The sequence below is a fragment of the Dipodomys ordii genome, unplaced genomic scaffold, assembly GCF_000151885.1.
Source record: "Dipodomys ordii isolate 6190 unplaced genomic scaffold, Dord_2.0 Scaffold138, whole genome shotgun sequence".
NCBI classification, from domain to species: domain Eukaryota; kingdom Metazoa; phylum Chordata; class Mammalia; order Rodentia; family Heteromyidae; genus Dipodomys; species Dipodomys ordii.
This window is the reverse complement of record NW_012267354.1, coordinates 200,894-219,231: the sequence shown is the minus strand read 5'-3', so window position 1 is coordinate 219,231 and position 18,338 is coordinate 200,894. Positions and strand designations below refer to the sequence as shown.

General features: G+C 46.3%; 2 protein-coding genes across 3 annotated transcripts in view; one reads left to right on the top strand and one right to left on the bottom strand.

The window, feature by feature from the left end:
- Positions 1 to 11,308, bottom strand: part of Ncr3 (natural cytotoxicity triggering receptor 3) — a 29,316-nt gene extending 18,008 nt beyond the window's left edge. Inside the window, exon 1 of the mRNA XM_013031096.1 lies at positions 11,175 to 11,308. The gene's annotated coding sequence lies outside the window, so the exon portion shown is untranslated. The remainder of the gene's footprint in view (positions 1 to 11,174) is intronic.
- Positions 11,309 to 13,927: 2,619 nt separating this feature from the next.
- Positions 13,928 to 16,479, top strand: Aif1 (allograft inflammatory factor 1). 2 transcript variants are annotated; one of them, XM_013031272.1, is made up of 6 exons: positions 13,928 to 14,042; positions 14,193 to 14,254; positions 14,347 to 14,413; positions 14,798 to 14,839; positions 15,253 to 15,415; positions 16,305 to 16,479. In XM_013031272.1, the coding sequence occupies exons 1-6, from the start codon at positions 14,018 to 14,020 to the stop codon at positions 16,387 to 16,389; spliced, it is 444 nt and encodes a 147-aa protein (XP_012886726.1). In that variant the 5' UTR covers positions 13,928 to 14,017; the 3' UTR covers positions 16,390 to 16,479. The 2 variants fall into 2 exon arrangements, with proteins under 2 accessions (XP_012886726.1, XP_012886727.1); XM_013031273.1 differs by having other exon boundaries at positions 13,986 to 14,077.
- The last annotated feature ends 1,859 nt before the right edge of the window (positions 16,480 to 18,338 follow it).

Sequence of the window (18,338 nt, the reverse complement as noted above, 5' to 3'; positions counted from 1 at the left end):
TTGGTGGAGAACAGGAGTGAGGACAAAGGATTACTAGGGACTTTGCCTAGTAATCAGATGGCCTTCCTTTACCTTAACAGTGTTGACTTGGACAGTGGGCCGAAGACTGAGCTCTACTGATAGAAGAGAATGGATTCATTCATATTCAGGTCTCCAAAAAAGGAATACACCCTTAGCAGAAGTCTGCTTTCTGTGATGTCTTTCACTCATTTATTATTTTATTCATCATGTAACGACTTCTATTGGAAGTCTACAACATGCGCATTACATGAAATATATTTTGTAGACAGGAATGAAAGATATATCAAGTAATACAAAACTCCATGTTTCTATATGAATTAGGACACAAGTATACCAACCACCCTGGCATGTGTATTATACAACTACTGGAGATAAATATCAACCAGAAGAGTGCTGAGTTGGGGCTGAAGGCTTGGCTCAGGTAGTCAAGCAGCTGCCTATCAAGCAAGAGGCTTTAAGTTCCAACCTCAGTGCCTGGAAGAATAAAGTACTCAGAAGAATTCGAGCCTCCAGAAAAGTGCTAGGTAAAAGGAATATGCACAGTAGTGCGGTGTTCTGGGTCAACATAGGTCTAGTCCTCAACATACACTTTCTCTCTGGCTCCTTTTAGTGTGTGTGTGTGTGTGTGTGTGTGTGTGTCTGGGCCTTGCACTCTTGTTTAGCTTTTTTTTGCACAGGACTATCGCTCTACCACTTGAGCCACACTTCTACTTCCAACTTTTTGCTCCTTAGTTGGAAGAAGATTCTCAGGGATTTTTCAGCCTGGGCTGGCTTTAAATCTTGATTCTCAGGTTCTAGACTCTTGAGCAGCTAGGATTATAGGCATGAGATTATACCATCACTCTCTTTTTTTTTTTTTGGTTGGTTGGTTGTAGGGCCTAGACACCCTCCCTCAGCTTTTTCACTCAAGGCTAGCCCTCTAACACTTTGAACCATAGCACCATTTCTGGTTTTCTGGTGGTTAACTGTATTGTTTGTTTTGCTAGTTTGTTTGTTTAACTGTATTTTTTCTTTTTAATGTCTTTTCTTTGGGTACTGGGGATCAAACCCAGGACATTGCACTTGCTAGGCAAGCACTTTGCCACTGAGCTACATCCTAGCCCTCTGGTGGTTTATTATAGGTAAAATACTCATAGATTTTCTTGCCAGGGCTGGCTTTGAACCGAGATCCTAAGATCTCAGCTCCCTGGCTTGCTAGGAATACAAGTGTGAGTCCCTGCACCCTGCTCCCATCTCCTTCTAAATTAATACACATTTTGTTCTCTGTTTCTAGCTGTATTGGAATAATGTCCATAGACTTCCATTTCCCACCTATCCCTGTAGTGACTAGGAATTGTCTTTCTGAGAACTAGTAATCTAAGGGTTAAGAAAGCTGGCTGTAGCTGGTGCTGGAGGCTCATGTCTCTAATTATAGCTAGTTGGCAGGCTGATATTTGAGGACCCCAGTTCAAAGCCAGTCTGAGCAGGAAAGTCTAGGAGACTGTTATCTCCAAATAGCCATCTAAAAGCTAGAAGTGGAGGTCTGGCTCAAATGGTAAAGCACCAGCCTGGAACAAAAAAACTAAGGGTCAGCACTCAAGCTCTAAGTTCAAGCCTAAAGTACTACTGGCACTGGTACCATGGGTACACACACGCATGCACACACACACACACACACACACACACACACACACACACGAATGCTGGCCTGGAATGAGGCTGGGTTCAAATGCTATCTTCCTCACAAATTAGTCATATGATTTTTATTTTTGGTTAGTTCTGGGGCTTAAATTCAGGGCTTGGTTGCTGTGCTTGAGCTTTTTTGCTCAAGGCTAGCACCCTACCATTTCAAGCCACACCTCTACTTGGTGGTTAATTGTAGATAAGACACAATCTTTCCTGCCTGGGCTGGCTGCCTGGGCTGGCTTCAAATCATGAGCCTCAGATCTAAGCCTCCTAGGATTACAGGCACAAGCCACTAGTGCCCAGCTGTCAAGTGATCTTGGAACAAATGGTTTAAACTTCTCTCACCTCCTGGACAACCATACGTGCCACACAACCTGAGAGGAAGACCTCAGTCAGGGCCTGGCAGTGAAGGGTGTGGGACATGGGTGCCTTGTCAATGTATAGGCTGCCCCCTGGTGGCCACAGAGCATGGGGGACTCAGGCACCCTGGGCTTTTCTCTAGCTTCTGCTTCCTGCCTTACTTTGCCTTCCCAACCATCCCAACCCAGAGTCAAAGTAGAGAAAACTCTCTCCAGCCCGGGCAGGAAAAGTCCATGAGACTCTCATCTCTCACTAAACACCAAAGCCAAAAGTGGAACAGTGGCACAAGTGGTAGAGGGTCAGTAGCTAGACCCTGAGTTCAAGCCCCAGCAGAAAGAAAGAAGAGAAGCGCTTGCCTTGCATGCATGAGGTCCTGGTTTCCATTCCTCAGAACCATATAAGCAAAAAGAAAAAAGCCGGAAGTGGTGCTGTGGCTCAAGTGGTAGAGTGCCAGCCTTGAGCTGAAGAGCTGAGGGACAGTGCCCAGGCCCAGAGTTCAGGCCCCACGACCGGAACCCCCCCCAAAAAGAAGAAAGAGAGAAAAAGAAATAAGATAGGAAGGCAGGAAGGGAAGAGAGAGGAAGAGAGGGAGAGAGGAGGGTGGGAGGGAGAGAAGGAAGGAGGGAGAGAAGAAATTAAGAAAGGAAGGAAGGAAGGGTTCTGAAGTAGATATGCACTGAACTTGTTCTAATTTCTTTTTTCTTTTTCTTTTTTTTTTCTTCTTTTTGCCAGTCCTGTCCTTGAACTCTAAGCCTAGGCTCTGTCCCTAAACTCCTTTTGCTTAAGACTAACATACTACCACTTGAGCTACAGCACCCCTTCTGGCTTTTTCTCTGATTAATTGGAGATAAGAAGCTCTCAGAGGGACTGGGAAGGTGGCTCAGTGGTAGAGCGCTTGCCTTACATGCCTGAGGCCCTGGGTTCAATTCCCCAGCACCACATAAGAAAAAAAGAAAAAAGCCAGAAGTGGTGCTATGGCTCAAGTGGTAGAGTGCTAGCCTTGAGCTGAAGAGCTGAGGGACAGCGCCCAGGCCCAGAGTTCAGGCCCCACGACCGGACCCAAAAAAAAAAAAAAAAGCTCTCATACTTTCCTCTCTGGATTGGTCTTGAACCAAAACCCTCAGATCTCAGCCTCCTGAGTAGCTAGGACTACAGGCATGAGCTACCAGCACCCACCTATTAATCTGTTTTTTTTTTTAAGAGCCAGCTGTGGCCTGGTTGGAGGGTTGTGAGGTGAGGTGTGTGTGTGTGTGTTTCTGCTGGCCCCGTCTTTCTCAATGTTTGACTATTAATGAATGACTTCCATTCATTTAACATCTGACAGGAGCTTCTCTTAGGTTCAGAACATCTGACTCCATCACTTTGGTAGACTTATGGTTAGTGTCCATGCTCCCTCATGCACATCTAGAGCCACAGTGGCTCTCATCAGATTTTGTGTGGGGAGGGAGGGGGTGTCCTGGGCCTTGAACTCAGGGTCTGGACTCTGTCCGTGAGCTTCTTTTGCTCAAGGCTAGTGCTCTACCACTTGAGTTACAATTCTACTTCTGTCTTTTCTGGTGGTTAATTGGAGATGAGTCTCACAGACTTTTCTGCTCAGGGTGGCTTTGAACCATGATCCTCAGATTTCAGCTTTCTGAGTAGCTGGGTTACAGGTGTGATCCACCAGCACCTGGCCTTCTCTATTTTAACCACTGTTCCATGGTGGACTTAATGTCCACATTGACAACATTTGTATACACTGAAATACTATATACAATAAAATGCACAGATTTTTTTTTTCAAGTCGGGGCTTGAACTCAGAGCCTGGACACTGTCCCTGAGCTTCTTTTTGCTCAAAGCTAATGCTCTACCACTTGGGCACTTCTGGCTTTTTTGTTATACATGGTACTGACAAATCTACCTGAGGGCTTGATGCATGCGAGGCAAGCACTCTACCACTGACAACACATTCCCAGCCAAATGCACAGATTGTAAATGCACAGTTTGATGGCCACCCATTGGCAAATACAGATGCCTATAGAAACAGCACTGCAATTCCCACTGGCAGAAATTCCCTCCTCCTCGATTCTGGTCAGTCTCCCTCTCTTCCCAGAAGTAAACAAGCATTGATTTAAACTTCATTCAATCTGTCTTGACCTTCCTCTCAATGGAATCATGTAGAATGAACTCTTTCATCTGGCACCTTTTATTCTATTCTATTTATCCATGTATATGAGAGTAGTTCGCTCCTGTTACTGACACTCCATTATAAAACCCTGTTATTAATTCCAATGTTGTTAATCCACTCATCTGATAATGCACAATGGGTTGCTTCTGTACTATTATTATTATTAATAACTATTAATATTACTATTTTTTTTTTGTTCGTCGTGGGGCCTGAACTCTGGGCCTGGGCGCTGTCCCTCAGCTCTTCAGCTCAAGGCGAGCGCACTACCACTTGAGCTACAGTGCCACTTCCGGTTTTCTGGTGGTTTATTGGAGATAGGAGTCTCAAGGTCTTTCCTGCCCGGGGGCTGCTTTGAACTGTCATCCTCAGATCTCAGCCTCCTGAGTAGCTAGGATTACAGGCGTGAGCCACCAGTGCCCGGCTAATATTACTATTGTTATATTATTATTTTTCCAGTCCTTGGGCTTGAACTCAGGGCTTGGGCACTTCCCTGAACTTCTTTTGCTCAAGGCTAGCACTCTACCACTTGAGCCACAGTGCCATGCCAGCTTTTTTACGTGATATTGAGGAATCAAACCCAAGGCTTCATGCATGCTAGGCAAGCACTCTATCACTAATCCACATTCTCAGTCTCTATTATTATTATTATTATTTATTGTAACAGTTCTGGGGCTCAACCTGAGGACCTGGGCACTCTCCCTGAGCTTTTGTGCTCAATACTAATGCTCTACCACTTGAGCCACAATGCCACTTCTGGATTTTTCTTTTTTTTTTTGGCGGGGGGGGGGGGGTCCGGTCATGGGGCCTGAACTCTGGGCCTGGGAGCTGTCCCTCAGCTCTTCAGCTCAAGGCTGGCACTCCACCACTTGAGCCACAGCACCACTTCCGGCTTTTTTCTTTTTGCTTATGTGGTGCTGAGGAATAGAACCCAGGGCCTGGAGCATGCAAGGCAAGCACTCTACCACTGAGCCACCTTCCCAGCCCAACTTCTGGCTTTTTCTGAGTAGTTCACTGGAGATAAGAATCTCATGGACTTTCCTGCCTGGGCTGGCTTTGTACCACAATCCTCAGAACTCAGCCTCCTAGCTAGGATTATAGGAAGGGGCCACTGGCACTAGCCTTAGCTTTTTGGTAGATAAGAGATGAGTCTCCCCAGGCGCTGGTGGCTCCCGCCTGTCATCCTAGCTGCTCAGGAGGCTGACATCTGAGGATCGCAGTTCAAAGCCAGCCCAGGCAGGAAAGTGCGTGACACTAGAAATCTGGAAGTGGCACTGTGCCTCAAGCGGTAGAGCGCTTGCCAAGAGCTGAAGAGCGCAGGGACAGCACCCAAGCCCAGAGTTCAAGCCCAACTGACCAAAAAAAAAAGAGTCTCATGGAATTTCCTACCCAGGCTGGCTTTGAACTTTGATCCTCAGATTTCAGCCTCCTTAGTAGGTATGATTACAAGTGTGAGCCACTAGCGCTTGACCCATATTCTGGATCTTGCCACTTTCACTGTTGAAGCCCTCAGGCCTGAGTCCCCCTAGACTTCTGTACCCAACACGCATTCTGTCACACCATCCTCCTGGGTGTTTTTATACACATTCACTCAACAAACTTGCAGCAAATACCATAGGCTTACCTAGGTGACCCTAGCATGGCCAGTGATTTCCTTCCTTCCTTCCTTCCTTTTCCTTCCTTCCTTCCTTCCTTCCTCCCTCTCCCTCCCTTCCTTCCTTCTTTCTTTCCTTCCTTCTGCTGGTACTGGGGGTTGAACTCAGATCCTTAAACTGTTTAGCTTTTTTGCTCAAGGCTATCACTTTAGTACCAAGCCACAGCTTCACTTCCTTCTTTTTGCTAGTTAATTGGAGATCAGAGTCTCTTGGGGCTGGGAATGTGGCTTAGTGGTGGAGTGCTTGCCTAGCATGCATGAAGCCCTGGGTTTCATTCCTCAGTCCACATATACAGAAAAAGCTGGAAGTGGTGCTGTGACTCAAGTGCTAGCCTTGAGCAAAAGCAGCTCAGGGACAGTGCTCAGGCCCAGAGTTCAAGCCTCATCTTGGATTCATATCTGGTCTAGCTTTAAACCATTATCCTTAGATCAGATCTCACCCTCTTAAGTTGCTAGGATCACAGGCATGAGACACTGACACCCAGCTCCTTGTTCCCTTTTTTTCTTCTTTATTTTTACTTTTTTCATCAGCTAGGTAATACTCTGACATAGAACAAGGTTTCAGGGCAGCATATCTCAGGCAACCGAGTGAAAACCCAGTCTTCACACTTTTGAACCACAAAAGGATTCAGAGTCACACTCATTTTCCCCGCAGTTTACTGCATGAATTTAAAAGTGGATCTTAAATGTTTACGTTACATAAACTGTGAGATTTTTTTTTAAACTTGTGACAGGAAATCTTTACCTAAGCTTCAATGAGCCACAACAACTTAAGTCCTATGAACTTCAGCTAACCACCCCTTAGCCAGTCCACCCTCAAGCAGGCACCACTCACCTTGGTTTGAATTACTTCTCCATATTCTGGATGCTCAACCAAGCACCTTCACTAGTTTCTTTTTAGTTAATCATTGATGCCACGGCCCACTAGCAAGCACTTCATAACATTTCTCTATGGATTTTTTTCTTCTGGTACTGGGGCTTAAACTCAGGACCTGGGCAGTATCTCTTAGCTTTTTCACTCAAAGCACTCTACCACTTGAGCCGCAGTTCCACTTCTAGCTTTTTTAGAGGTTAAATGGAGATAAGATATGAACTACCTGGGCCTAGGTAAGTTCTTTAAATGAGGTTTTTCCCCAAACTAGTAGTAGACCTTGTAGAGGGGGTGGAGAAGGTTCAGGATAGCTTTCCAGGTTTACAGATTCAAATTTGTCTCCGTGTTATAACAGATCATTTCCTTCAAAGTTGCCACTTTTGGGCAGCTGCTATTTCCTCTCCTCTTGCCTCTGAATCTCTCCAGACTTCTCTGCTTCACAGGAGATCCCACCAGCTGCCATCACTCATATTGAATATTGGAGGATTTTGCCTACAGTTTCTGAGATCTGCCTTCTCTGGGTCCCTCTGGAGACATTAATCATTCTCTCCACATTTCCCAGTACTTGCCTCAGTTGTAAGCTCTGCTCTTAGCCTTTCCTTTCCTCTCCACAGTGAGGCCTTTCCTCTCAGGAATAAAGAGGTATTTGTCATCTGTACACTGTCTCCCTCTCTCCAGGCGCTTCTCTGGGGCTCTGCTGGGGACTGCCTGCTCAGCTTGGAATTTGGTCACACATACACATAATTTAGAGTCTGTAGGCTTTCTGTGTCTCCTAGATTTAGTGAAAATGCACTGTGTGTTTTTCCATTATCTTCCTTGCTCTATATGGTTTCTAGGAGACAAGGGGGAGGTTTAGAAATGAGTTGCTGTCACATTTCCCCCAAAGCCCTCAGTAGAGCCTTTTCAGGTAAGAAAAGGCTTCTGGCAGTGGTGGTTCAGGCTTGCTATAAGGCTGAGCTGCCTCAGGGATAGCGGTCTGACCTCATAACTTGAGACCCAGAAGCTGCTGCAGAAAACAGGATGCCCATGTGTGCATTTACACTAAGTAACACTGTGAAGATCCAGGTCATCTCAGCCCCTATCTCCCCCCACCCCCATGGTTATAAATCAGGGTCCCCAAAGGAAAACACCACAGATTAGGCAGAAGACAGTTTACAAAGGTGAGGGGGCTGTAGGAGAACTGTGGGAATGGGGAAGTGGGGAAGGACATTACTACCCAGGCCTATAGGGACAAGAGAAAGGGAGAAGCATGGATTCTTATTCATTTTATGCCACATGTCACTTTATACTTCTAGTAAAGCATAAATATAAAATATTTAAAAAAATTAATCCATTGAATTCCTTCCTTCCCCCCCCCCCGACCCCAACGTTGAACTCTGGGCCTGGGGCGCTGTCCCTCAGCTCTTCAGCTCAAGTCCTGAGTAGTTAGGATTACAGACGTGAGCCACCAGCACCCAGTGAATTCCTTTATTTAGCTGGTCTTGGGACTGGAACTCTGGGCTTGGGCACTGTCCCTGAGTTCTTCCTTTGCTCAAGGCTAGTACTCTACCACGTGAGACATAGTGCCACTTCTGGCTTTTTCTGTGATAAACTGGAAGTAAGATTCTCACGGACTTTCCTGCCCATGCTGGCTTTGAACCAAGATTCTTAGATTTCAGCCTCCTGAGTAGCTGGAATTGCATGTGTGAGCCACCAGTGCCCAGCTTGAGGTGGTAGTTTAAACTCAAGAGCATCACACTTCTGGAGGGTAGGAAAGTGCTGGCTTTTAACTGTGATCCTCAGATATCAGCCTCCTGAGTAGCTAGGATTACAGCAGGGTATTTCTTGACTTGAAAAAGAACTTTTTTTTTTTTCTGTTTTGCTTTGCTCTTTTTGTTTTGGTGCAGGTCCTAGGAGTTGAACTCAGGACTGGAACATTGTCTCTGAGCTTTGTTGCTCAAAGCTAGTGCTTGGGCCACAGCTCGACTTCTGGCTTTTTTGGCACTTAGACAGAAGAGTCTCATATATCTTGCCTGGAGGTTGGCTTCTAACCATGATCCTCAGATCTCAGCTTCCAGAGTAGCTAGGTTTATAGGCATGAGTCACTAGCACCCTGCTGTTCTTTTGTTTTTTTGAAACAGTCTTATTTGATAGCTCAGGCTAGCCTTGAATCTGTGGCTTCCTACTTCAGTCTCAGAGTGCTGGGATTACAAGCAAGAGTCATCACACCCAGCTTTGAATTAAGAACCTTGAACCTGTGAATTGGTCTTTGACAAAAAACACATGAGTATGAGCCTTGAAAGGGATATACTTTTTCCCCTCCCCCCACCATTCCTGAAGTCTATCTCCTGGGTTATTGAAATCTGGGGAAGATACGCAGGGCAAATGCTTGGAGAGGAATATTGTCCCTCGTCGAGGGTCAGGTCAGTGTGAGGCGATCTTGTGAGACCATACTCACAAGAATGAACACCCCAACCCTGTGCTGTCCCTCCCGTTGTCGTGCTGTCAGCCCCAGAATGCCCTCTGACGTAGTCTCTACAGGTTAGTCTCCTGGGGGAAAAGAGAGAGTAGGAGAGAGAAAAACAGAGTGGCAAAGGGACACCCAGGACAGAAACACACACACAAGCTTTCTGACCAGGTACATTCTCTTCCCGAAGGCATACTTCATAGGGCCCGACTAATGAGCAGTCTCCCTGGAGACCATAGAAGCACAACAAGGGCCCTTAGCAACACATGCCACTTGGAAAAGGGGCTCTAATTTCATGGAGTTCTCACAGGTTTAGTCCTAAAAACAAGCCCAGCATTCTCTTCCCAGCTTCCTAACTAGATTCAAACAACCTTGGCCTGAGTGATTCAGTTCTTTCCATGCCTCCAAGACTGAGCGAGGGCAGCAGCATCCATGGCCCTGTCAGCACCTTTGGTGATGGCCCAGCAAACCCTGCAAGCTTGGGAGCCATGCTACTTCAGGGCAATGGCTCCTGAATCTCAGTGCATATCAGAAGTATTTGAAGAGAGCCCGGCATCAGTGGCTCACGCCTGTAATCCTAGCTACTCAGGAGGCTGAGATCTGAGGATCATGGTTCAAAGCCAGCCTGGGCAGGAAAGTCCGTAAGACTCTTATCTCCAATAAACCACTAGAAAACCGGAAGTGGTGCTGTGGCTCAAGCAGTAGAGTGCTTGCCTTGAGCTGAAGAGCTGAGGGACAGTGCCCAGCCCAGAGTTCAAGCCCCATGACCAACAACAACAGCAACAAAAGTATCTGAAGTATTTATCAGTGCTTATTCTGAGTGCACATCAGATTACTGTTGGGCTCCACTAGCAGTTTCCAATTCAGTAAGTTTGGGACCTATCATGTGAATATCTAATTTGTGATGGTGGTGGCAGATCCACATTTTGAGAACCACAGATTGAGGAGGAGATTCTGTCTGTGTTTGTAGATCGAGATTGCAGCTGACTTGTCAGGAATAAACGATTCCCTTCATTTTCCAAGTTCAAAGTGGCTACCTTGTTGTAGTCCTACAATGCATTCTTTATAGCTCTCTGCCCAGAAGCCTACTACAAGCTGCTATAAACAAGCACTGCCAATAGCTCACACTGTAATCCTTGCTTCTCAGGAGGCTAAGATCTGAGGATCACAATTCAAAGCCAGTCTGAGCAGTCACCACAGATTCTTAACTCCGGTTAGGTAGCAAAAAGTCAGAGGTTCAAGTGGTAAAGTGCCAACCTTGATCAAAAACGCTAAGGGAGCCAGGTGCCTGTGGCTCACGCCTGTAATCCTAGCTACTCAGGAGGCTGAGATCTGAGGATCGAGGTTCAAAGCCAGCCTGGGCAGGAAAGTCTGTGAGACTCTTAACTCCAATTAACCACAGAAAACTGGAAGTGGTGCTGTGGCTTGAACTCACAGCCTGAGTACTGCCTCTGAGGTTTTTTGCTCAATGCCAGTGCCCTACCACTTTAAACCACAGCACCACTTCCAGTTTTCTGGTGGTTAATTGGAGTTAAGAGTCTCACAATTCAAGCCCCACAACCGACAAAAAAAAAAAAAAAAAAAGTCTCACAGACTAGTATTACAGGTTTGAGCCACTGGAGCTGGGCTCACAGTACTTTTTTTTGGGGGGGTGAGTCCGGTTGTGGGGCCTGAACTCTGGGCCCGGGCGCTGTCCCTCAGCTCTTCAGCTCAAGGCTAGCACTCTACCACTTGAGCCACAGTGCCACTTCTGGCTTTTTTCTTTTTGCTTATGTGGTGCTGAGGAATTGAACCCAGGGCCTCATGCATGCAAGGCAAGGACTCTACCATTGAGCCACCTTCCCAGCTCCTCACAGTACTCTTTAACTACCTCTGAATTTATGTTAGTAAAGTCATCTTTCCAAAAAAGGTATGTGAACCTTGTTATGCAAGGCTTATATGCAATTGTGTGGAACTGGATCATAAGGGAGAACTTTCACCTCTACCTCCTTACCTCCAATCAATGGTGAATGACAAAATCAGCCATCCCTGTGTGGTGAATTCTCCATCAAGGCATCTCAATTAGGGAACAATCCTAAGGAACAAGCCCTTTTAACTTCTGAGATTGGCAGACAGCATTAGAACTCAGCTCAGTTTCTACCAAGAATTAGAGAATTGATTGGTTCACATGAAATGCTGAGCATCAAGAAAAGTGGTATGATTTTCCTTTTACTCACATTTCCACATAGCTTGTTCCCGCACCTCCTCTAAATCTAATCAAATGTCACTTTTCTAAGAGAAGCCTCCCTGACTGCTCTACTCAAACCTGCCTTCTATGCACAGAACCCCTATTCTCTTTCCCTACTTTTCCCTCCATTGTCCTTAACATATGTCTATTTGTATTGTCTGCTTTCCCCAATTAGACAAGCATTTTCATTCATTTCACCAAGCCTAGAAGCATGCTTGGCATTCAATAAACAGAATGACTAGAGAAATGACCTGTCCCCATCAGGCATCAGAGAACCAGCAGAGCAGGGTTGTGGCTCTTGAAGAAGCTGGGAAGAGAAAGCAGTAGCTATAAAGGGAAATGTAGAAACTAGAACCCATTTCAGCATTACCCTCACCCTATCAGGTTAGGAAGAGCTGGAAGTGAAAATCCTGCTGTGAAAGAGGAAGAGGCTGAAGACATCGGGGTCTTCATAATGGTGGAGCCCTGGCCAGGGACTCTGGTCAAGGACCTCTCCATGAGGGGGAGACTTGGTCTTCACCAATCCTGCAATCCAGTAGCCAATTGTGTAGTAAGAAAACTCAGTTGCAAGAAACAAGAGAAGCCACCACTTAAAAGGCCAAATTATGAGAGCTGGAGGACTGCTGGTAGACTCGTCTCAAAGACCAGCAGCCCCGAATGCAGCTAGTACAAAGCTTATATAGGGGGCTGAGAAGTTGGCTCAGTGGTAGAGTGCTTGCCTTGCATGCATGAGGCCCTAGGTTCTATTCCGCAGCATCACATAAGCAGAAAAAGCAGGAAGTGGCGCTGTAGCTCAAGTGGTAGAATGGCAGCCTTGAGCTGAAGAGCTGAGGGACAGTGCCCAGCTCAGAGTTCAAGCCCCAAGACCGGCCAAAAAAAAAAAAAAAAAGCTTATATAGGCTAAAAGCACACAAGGTGTGTGGAATCAAACCCATCAAAATTATTATACATAAGCAAAGCAAACGAGATGAGAAAACTTAAACATAATGGAAAAGCAAATCATCTAGGGAAACAATAGGGGAAATCAAGGGCCAATTATCTACAGGAGGCACAGACAATCAGTGGCAAAGGGGATAAGGACTATAGGCAGAGAGGCATTTATTGGAGGCTCCTCACCCACTTGGATAAACTGACACGCTAAGCAGCACAACTAATATGCATGACGGCACATACACATACACAGTCTTGTGGTTTTTCTCTTTCAGTACCACTTTCGGTTCCTCCAAATAACCCACTTAAATTCTCAAATTCCTGAGCTCTGTAGATTTTACTAAAGTTGAAAGACGAGAGAATGCTACTGCATCCTAAAGCAAATATATCAAATCATTAGACATTTCCATATTTTCAAGTGCTCAGGAGCTGTCTGGTGAGGTTGCTCTTCTTCCCAGATTCCATACCCATCTTGTCCAACTCCTGGTGCTGACAACAAATTTCACAGTGCAGAAAAATTGAAGCAGTCCTGCCTTACTTTCCTGTCCTGACCCATGTGTCTAGACTCATCAAATGTAACAAAACACTTTTTTTTTTTTTTTTGCCAGTCATGGGGCTTGAACTTAGGGCCTGAGCCCTGTCCCTGAGTCTCTCTGTGCTCAAGGCTAGTGCTCTACCACTTGACCCACAGCACCACTTCCAGCTTTTTCTGGGTAATTTATTTGAAATAAAGAGTGGACTTTTCTGCCTAGCCTGGCTTCAAACTGTGATCCTCAGATCTTAACCTCCTGAGTAGCTAGGATTACAGGTGTGAACCCCCAGTGCCTGGCAAAATGTGACTCTTTATAGCTACCTGAAGCTCAGGAGCTGGTTAACAGCCATTTATTTATTCCTAAGAAAAATGCCTTCTGAAGCCTTATTATCTTCTCCTCACACCTCCAGTTGCAAACACAGTATCTTTCTCTTCTCTCTTTCTCTCTCTAACCAATACCAAGGTTTAAACTCAGAACATCACTCATATTTGCTTGGCTTGCTTGGCTAATGTTCTAGCATTGGAGCCCTAGCCTTTTGCTGGTTATTTTAGAGATGGGAGTTTCTCAGACTTTCCTGGCTGGGCTGGTTTTAAACTACCATCCTCCACATTTCAGCCTCCTGAGTAGCTAAGATTACAGGAGTGAGTCAGCAGAGGTGGGCTCAAAATATTTCTTTCATGCACACTGGGTTCTCATTAAGAGGAAATATGCAGAGCCAGGCACGGGTAGCATGAATTTTTAGTCCCAACCACAAAGAGAGCTGAGTCAAGAGGATTACTTGTGCCCAGGAGGTTCAGCCATTGATTTTGATACATAATGAGGCCCTGTCTTAGAAAGAAAGAAAGAAGGAAGGAAGGAAGGAAGGAAGGAAGGAAAGAAAGAAAAAGTAAGAAAGAAAGATGAATTTAGCAGTATATTACATCATCTCCATTTTATTTTATACTTTCCCTTCTTCCTAGGCTGCTACCGTCAGCAGAAGCTAATGGGGAAGTTAGGCCTGGGAGATAGAGGAAGAAGGAATGAAGGGAAAGGGGAAGTGTGCGAGAAGGCTCTTAGAGGAGACTGGTAGAAAGAAGAGCTGGCAGACAGATAGACACATCAGCCTGGTCTCTCTCCCTATCAACAGCCACCAGTATCTGCTGAACTATGAGCCAAACCAGGGACTTACAGGGTAGGGAGGCTGAACTTGTAGTAGGAGATCCTGGAGTAAGGAGAAGGGCATGACTGGGCTGGGGAGTCAGAAGGGCAGAATTGGGGTGACCCTGGGCGGGTGTAGAGGGAGGAAAGGAAGGGAGGGGTGATTAACCTCTGTGTCCCTCAGGAGGAAAAGCTTTTGGATTGCTGAAGGCTCAGCAGGAAGAGAGACTGGAAGAGATCAACAAGGTAAAAAGAAGTACTGAGGGCAAAGCACGGAGGACAGGCTTGGTACCGAAAGAGCCAACTTTTGACCCTTGCTCTTACCTTCCTCCCAACAGCAGTTTCTGGATGATCCCAAATACAGCAGTGATGAGGATTTGCCCTCCAAACTGGAAACCTTCAAGAGTGAGAGGAAAACTGTGGGGTAGAGAGGGAGCCTGGAGTAGGTGGAGGGAGGAGGGGGGACACTAGGATTTCCCCAAGAACCTAGAATGGCCAGAAAAACACACAGCTGCCTTCTAGGGTGGGAAGAAGGGCATCTGACTCTATGTTCCCCTCCCGTATTTCAATCCTTTCCCCTGACTTGTCGTTTTTCAGCATCTTCTCTAGCTCCCTCCACCTCAACAGGGCCCTCAGTCCTCAACCCCACTTCCTCTGTCTGTTCATCCCCCTTCCCCCTTCCACACTTTCTCACCTACCTAGCATAAGTCAGCCACCTCTTTCTTTCTGTCTCTTACCCATGACCCCTACAGCCAGCATTTACCATGTCTGCTCTCTCCCTTCATTCAGAGAAATACATGGAGTTTGATCTGAACGGAAATGGAGACATTGGTGAGAAAAGGGTCATGTGGGGGGAGCATGCAAATCCAGGCAAAGGGAGGTGTCCTTTATTTACTCCAACCCCCATGCATGGGAGAGGGCTGTCCTGCCTCAGTAGGAGGGGGAGTGGGAATGTAGAGGTGCAGAAGAAGAGAGAGGAATTCCCCCCTTTCTTCCTATCTTGGGGTGTGTGTGTGTGTGTGTTGGTTGTGGGGCTTGAACTCTGGACCTGGGCACTGTCCCTCAGCTCTTCAGCTCAAGGCAAACACACTACCACTTGAGCCACAGTGCAGGCTTTTTCTGTTTATGTGATGCTAAGGAATCGAACCCAGGGCCTCATGCATGTGAGGCAAGCATAGAGTGGCAGAGCCATTTAGCTACCTTCCCAGCCTGTTTTATTTCCTATTTTGATCCTTTGCCTTCAGATATCATGTCCCTGAAACGAATGCTGGAGAAACTTGGGGCTCCTAAGACCCACTTAGAACTAAAGAAATTAATTGGAGAGGTGTCTGGTGGCTGTGGGGAGACATTCAACTATCCTGACTTTCTCAGAATGATGTTGGGCAAGAGATCGGCCATCCTAAAAATGTGAGAGTCTGGTTCTAACCTCCTCTCTGTGTAACTGCTTTCTTCTCCATTCTCAGTACTACCCTTGTCCATGTATTACTCAGCATCCACTCTTTCATCTTTTTTTGGTCAGTTGTGGGGCTTGAACTCTGGACAGGGGCGCTGTCTCTCAGCTGTTCAGCTCAAAGCTTGAGCCACAGCTCCACTTCCGGTTATCTTGTAGTTTATTGGAGATTAGAGTCTCATAGACTTTGCTGCCCAGGCTGGCTTTGAACTGTGATCCTGAGATCTCAACCTCCTTAGTAGCTAGGATTACAGGCGTAAGACACCAGCACCCAGATTTTCTTTTTTTTTTTCCAGTCCTGGAGCTTGAACTCAGGGCCTGGGCACTGTCCCTGGGCTTCTTTTGCTCAAGGCTAGCACTCTACCACTTGAGCCACAGCACAACTTCCAGTCTTTTCTGCTTATGTGGTACTGAGGATTGGAACCCAGGGCTTCATGCATGCTAGACAAGCACTCTACCACTAAGCCACATTCCCATTCTTTAATTTTGAGGGACTCTCTGACTGTCCTATGGTCTTTGTTTTTGTCAGTTGTGTGGTTTGAACTCTTGGCCTGGGTGCTTGTCCCTGAGCTCTTCAGCTCAAGTTGAGTACTCTACCACTTGAGCCACAGGGCTGGCTTTGAACTGTGATTCTCAGATCTCAGCCTCCTGAATAGCTAGGATCACAGGTGTGAGCCATCAGTGCCCGGTTTGTCCTATGGTCTTTTTGCTAGTCTCAACTTCATCTATTGCTCTAGTTCTCTTATTCTTCCTATCCTTACCTCCCACTTCACCATCCTCTTCTAGACTCTCAGCAGTCCATTTGTTCCCTTGGGAGTTGTCCCCTGATGCCTATGTCTATTTCAGGATCCTGATGTATGAGGAAAGAGCCAGAGAACAGGAAAAACCAACGGGTCCCCCAGCCAAGAGAGCTATCTCTGAGTTGCCTTAATTGGGCAACATGGATAAAGAAGACAAATTGTGAGCCAGAGTTGAACTAGATTAAATAAATCAATTTTCCTGCCCCCCTCCCCCAGTCAAATCAGCTTGGTTTTTATTTGGGGGATTTTTAACTCACTGGGTTTGGTTTAAAACTTGCTGGGCATGGTGGCTCAAGCTTGTAATCCTAGCAACTTGGGAGGAGATCAGACATCTTAGCTCAAGGCTAGTCAAGTCAAAAAGTTCACAAGGGCTAGGAAGGTAGCTTAGTGGTAGAGTGCTTGCCTTGCATGCATGAGGCCCCTGGGTTCGATTCCTCAGTACCACATAAGTAGAAAAAGCCAGAAGTGGCAATGTGGCTCAAGTGGTAGAGCATATTCTTGAGCTGAAGAGCTGAGAGAGACAGCACCCAGGCCCAGAGTTCAGGCCCCATGACCAAAAAAAAAAAAAAAAAAAAAGTTCACAAGACTCCATATCAGCCAATGGCTGGGTGCAGTGGCATGTATCTGTCATCTGCAGAACTCAGTGAAGCACAAGTAGGAAGACTGTGACCCAGGCCTGCCTGGGGCTGGTGGTGTGGCGCCAGAGGCAGACTAATTCAAGTTTTGTTTGGCTTTTCTTTGGTCCTGGAGCTCGAACTCAGGCCCTGAGCTCTTCAGCTCAAAGTGAGCGCTCTACCACTTGTTCAATGCTAGTACTCTAGCACTTTGACCTACAGCACCATTTCTAGCTTTTTGGCAGTTAATTGGAGAGCAGAGTCTCATAGATGTTCTTGCCAGGGCTGGCTTTGAACGGTGATCCTCAGATCTCAGCCTCCGGAGTAGCTAGGATTACAATTATGAACCACTGATGCCACGCTTCTTCAAGTTTTATTACTATTTGAGAACTTGAATGAATCTTTATGGATGACTGAAACAACTAGTGTCTGAGGGTCATAGTTTATAAGATGCCCAGGCAGAAAAGTCTGTAAGACTCTTATCTCCAATTAACCACAAAAAAGTGGGAAGTAGGGCTGGGAAGGTGGCTCAGTGGTAGAGTGCTTACCTTGCATGCATGAGGCCCTGGGTTCGATTCCTCAGCATCACATAAGCAAAAAGAAAAAAGCCAGAAGTGGCGCTGTGGCTCCAGTGGTAGAGCGCTAGCCTTGCTGAAGAGCTGAGGTACAGCACCCAGGCCCAGAGTTCAGGCCCCACCACGACCGGACCCAAAAACAAAACAAAACAAAAAGTGGGAAGTAGAACTATGGCTCAGACAGCAGGTCTGAGAACTGAGGTCCGAAAGTCAGTCCAGGCTGACTCATTCTGTCTCTGTCTCTCTCTTTCCTTCCTTCCTTTTTTCTTTTTGCCAGTCCTGGGCCTTGAACTCAGGGCCTAGACTCGGTCCCTGAGCTTTTCTCTGCTCAAGGCTCTTAGAGCTTTACCACTTGAGCCACAGTGCTGGCTTTTTCTGTTTATGTGGTACTAGGAATCAAATCCAGGGCTTCATGCATGCTAGCTAGGCAAGCACTTACCACTAAGCCACATTCCCAGCCCCTGGGGCTAACTTTTTCTAATTAACCAGCCAAAAGCTGGAACTGGAGGTGTGCTAGAGCACCAGCCAAGTGAGAGTTTGAGGCTCTGAATTCAAGCCTCAATATTTGATCTCTCTCTCTCTCTCACACACACACACACACAAATGTTATATGAGTTAATAAGTACTTTGAGGGTTTGTACTTTTTTTTTTGTCAGTTGTTAGGCTTGAACTCTGGGTCTGGGCGCCATCCCTGAGTTCTTCAGCTCAAGGCCTAGTGCTCTACTACTTTGAGCCACAGGGTCACTTCTGGTTTTCTGGTGGTTAATTCGAGATAAGAGTCTTATGGACTTTCCTGCCCGAGCTGGCTTTGAACCTTGATACTCAGATCTCAGCCTTCTGAGTAGCTAAGATTACAGGCGTGAGCCACCAGCACTCACCTTAAATTATTTT

What these genes read in the sequence shown, in the direction of transcription:
- Aif1 (XM_013031272.1), top strand. Translation starts at nt 14,018, where the DNA reads ATGAGCCAAACCAGGGACTTACAGG. An exon ending in GACTGGAAGAGATCAACAAG is followed by an intron (nt 14,255 to 14,346) that starts GTAAAAAGAAGT and finishes TCCTCCCAACAG; the next exon opens with CAGTTTCTGGATGATCCCAA. An exon ending in AGATCGGCCATCCTAAAAAT is followed by an intron (nt 15,416 to 16,304) that starts GTGAGAGTCTGG and finishes TGTCTATTTCAG; the next exon opens with GATCCTGATGTATGAGGAAA.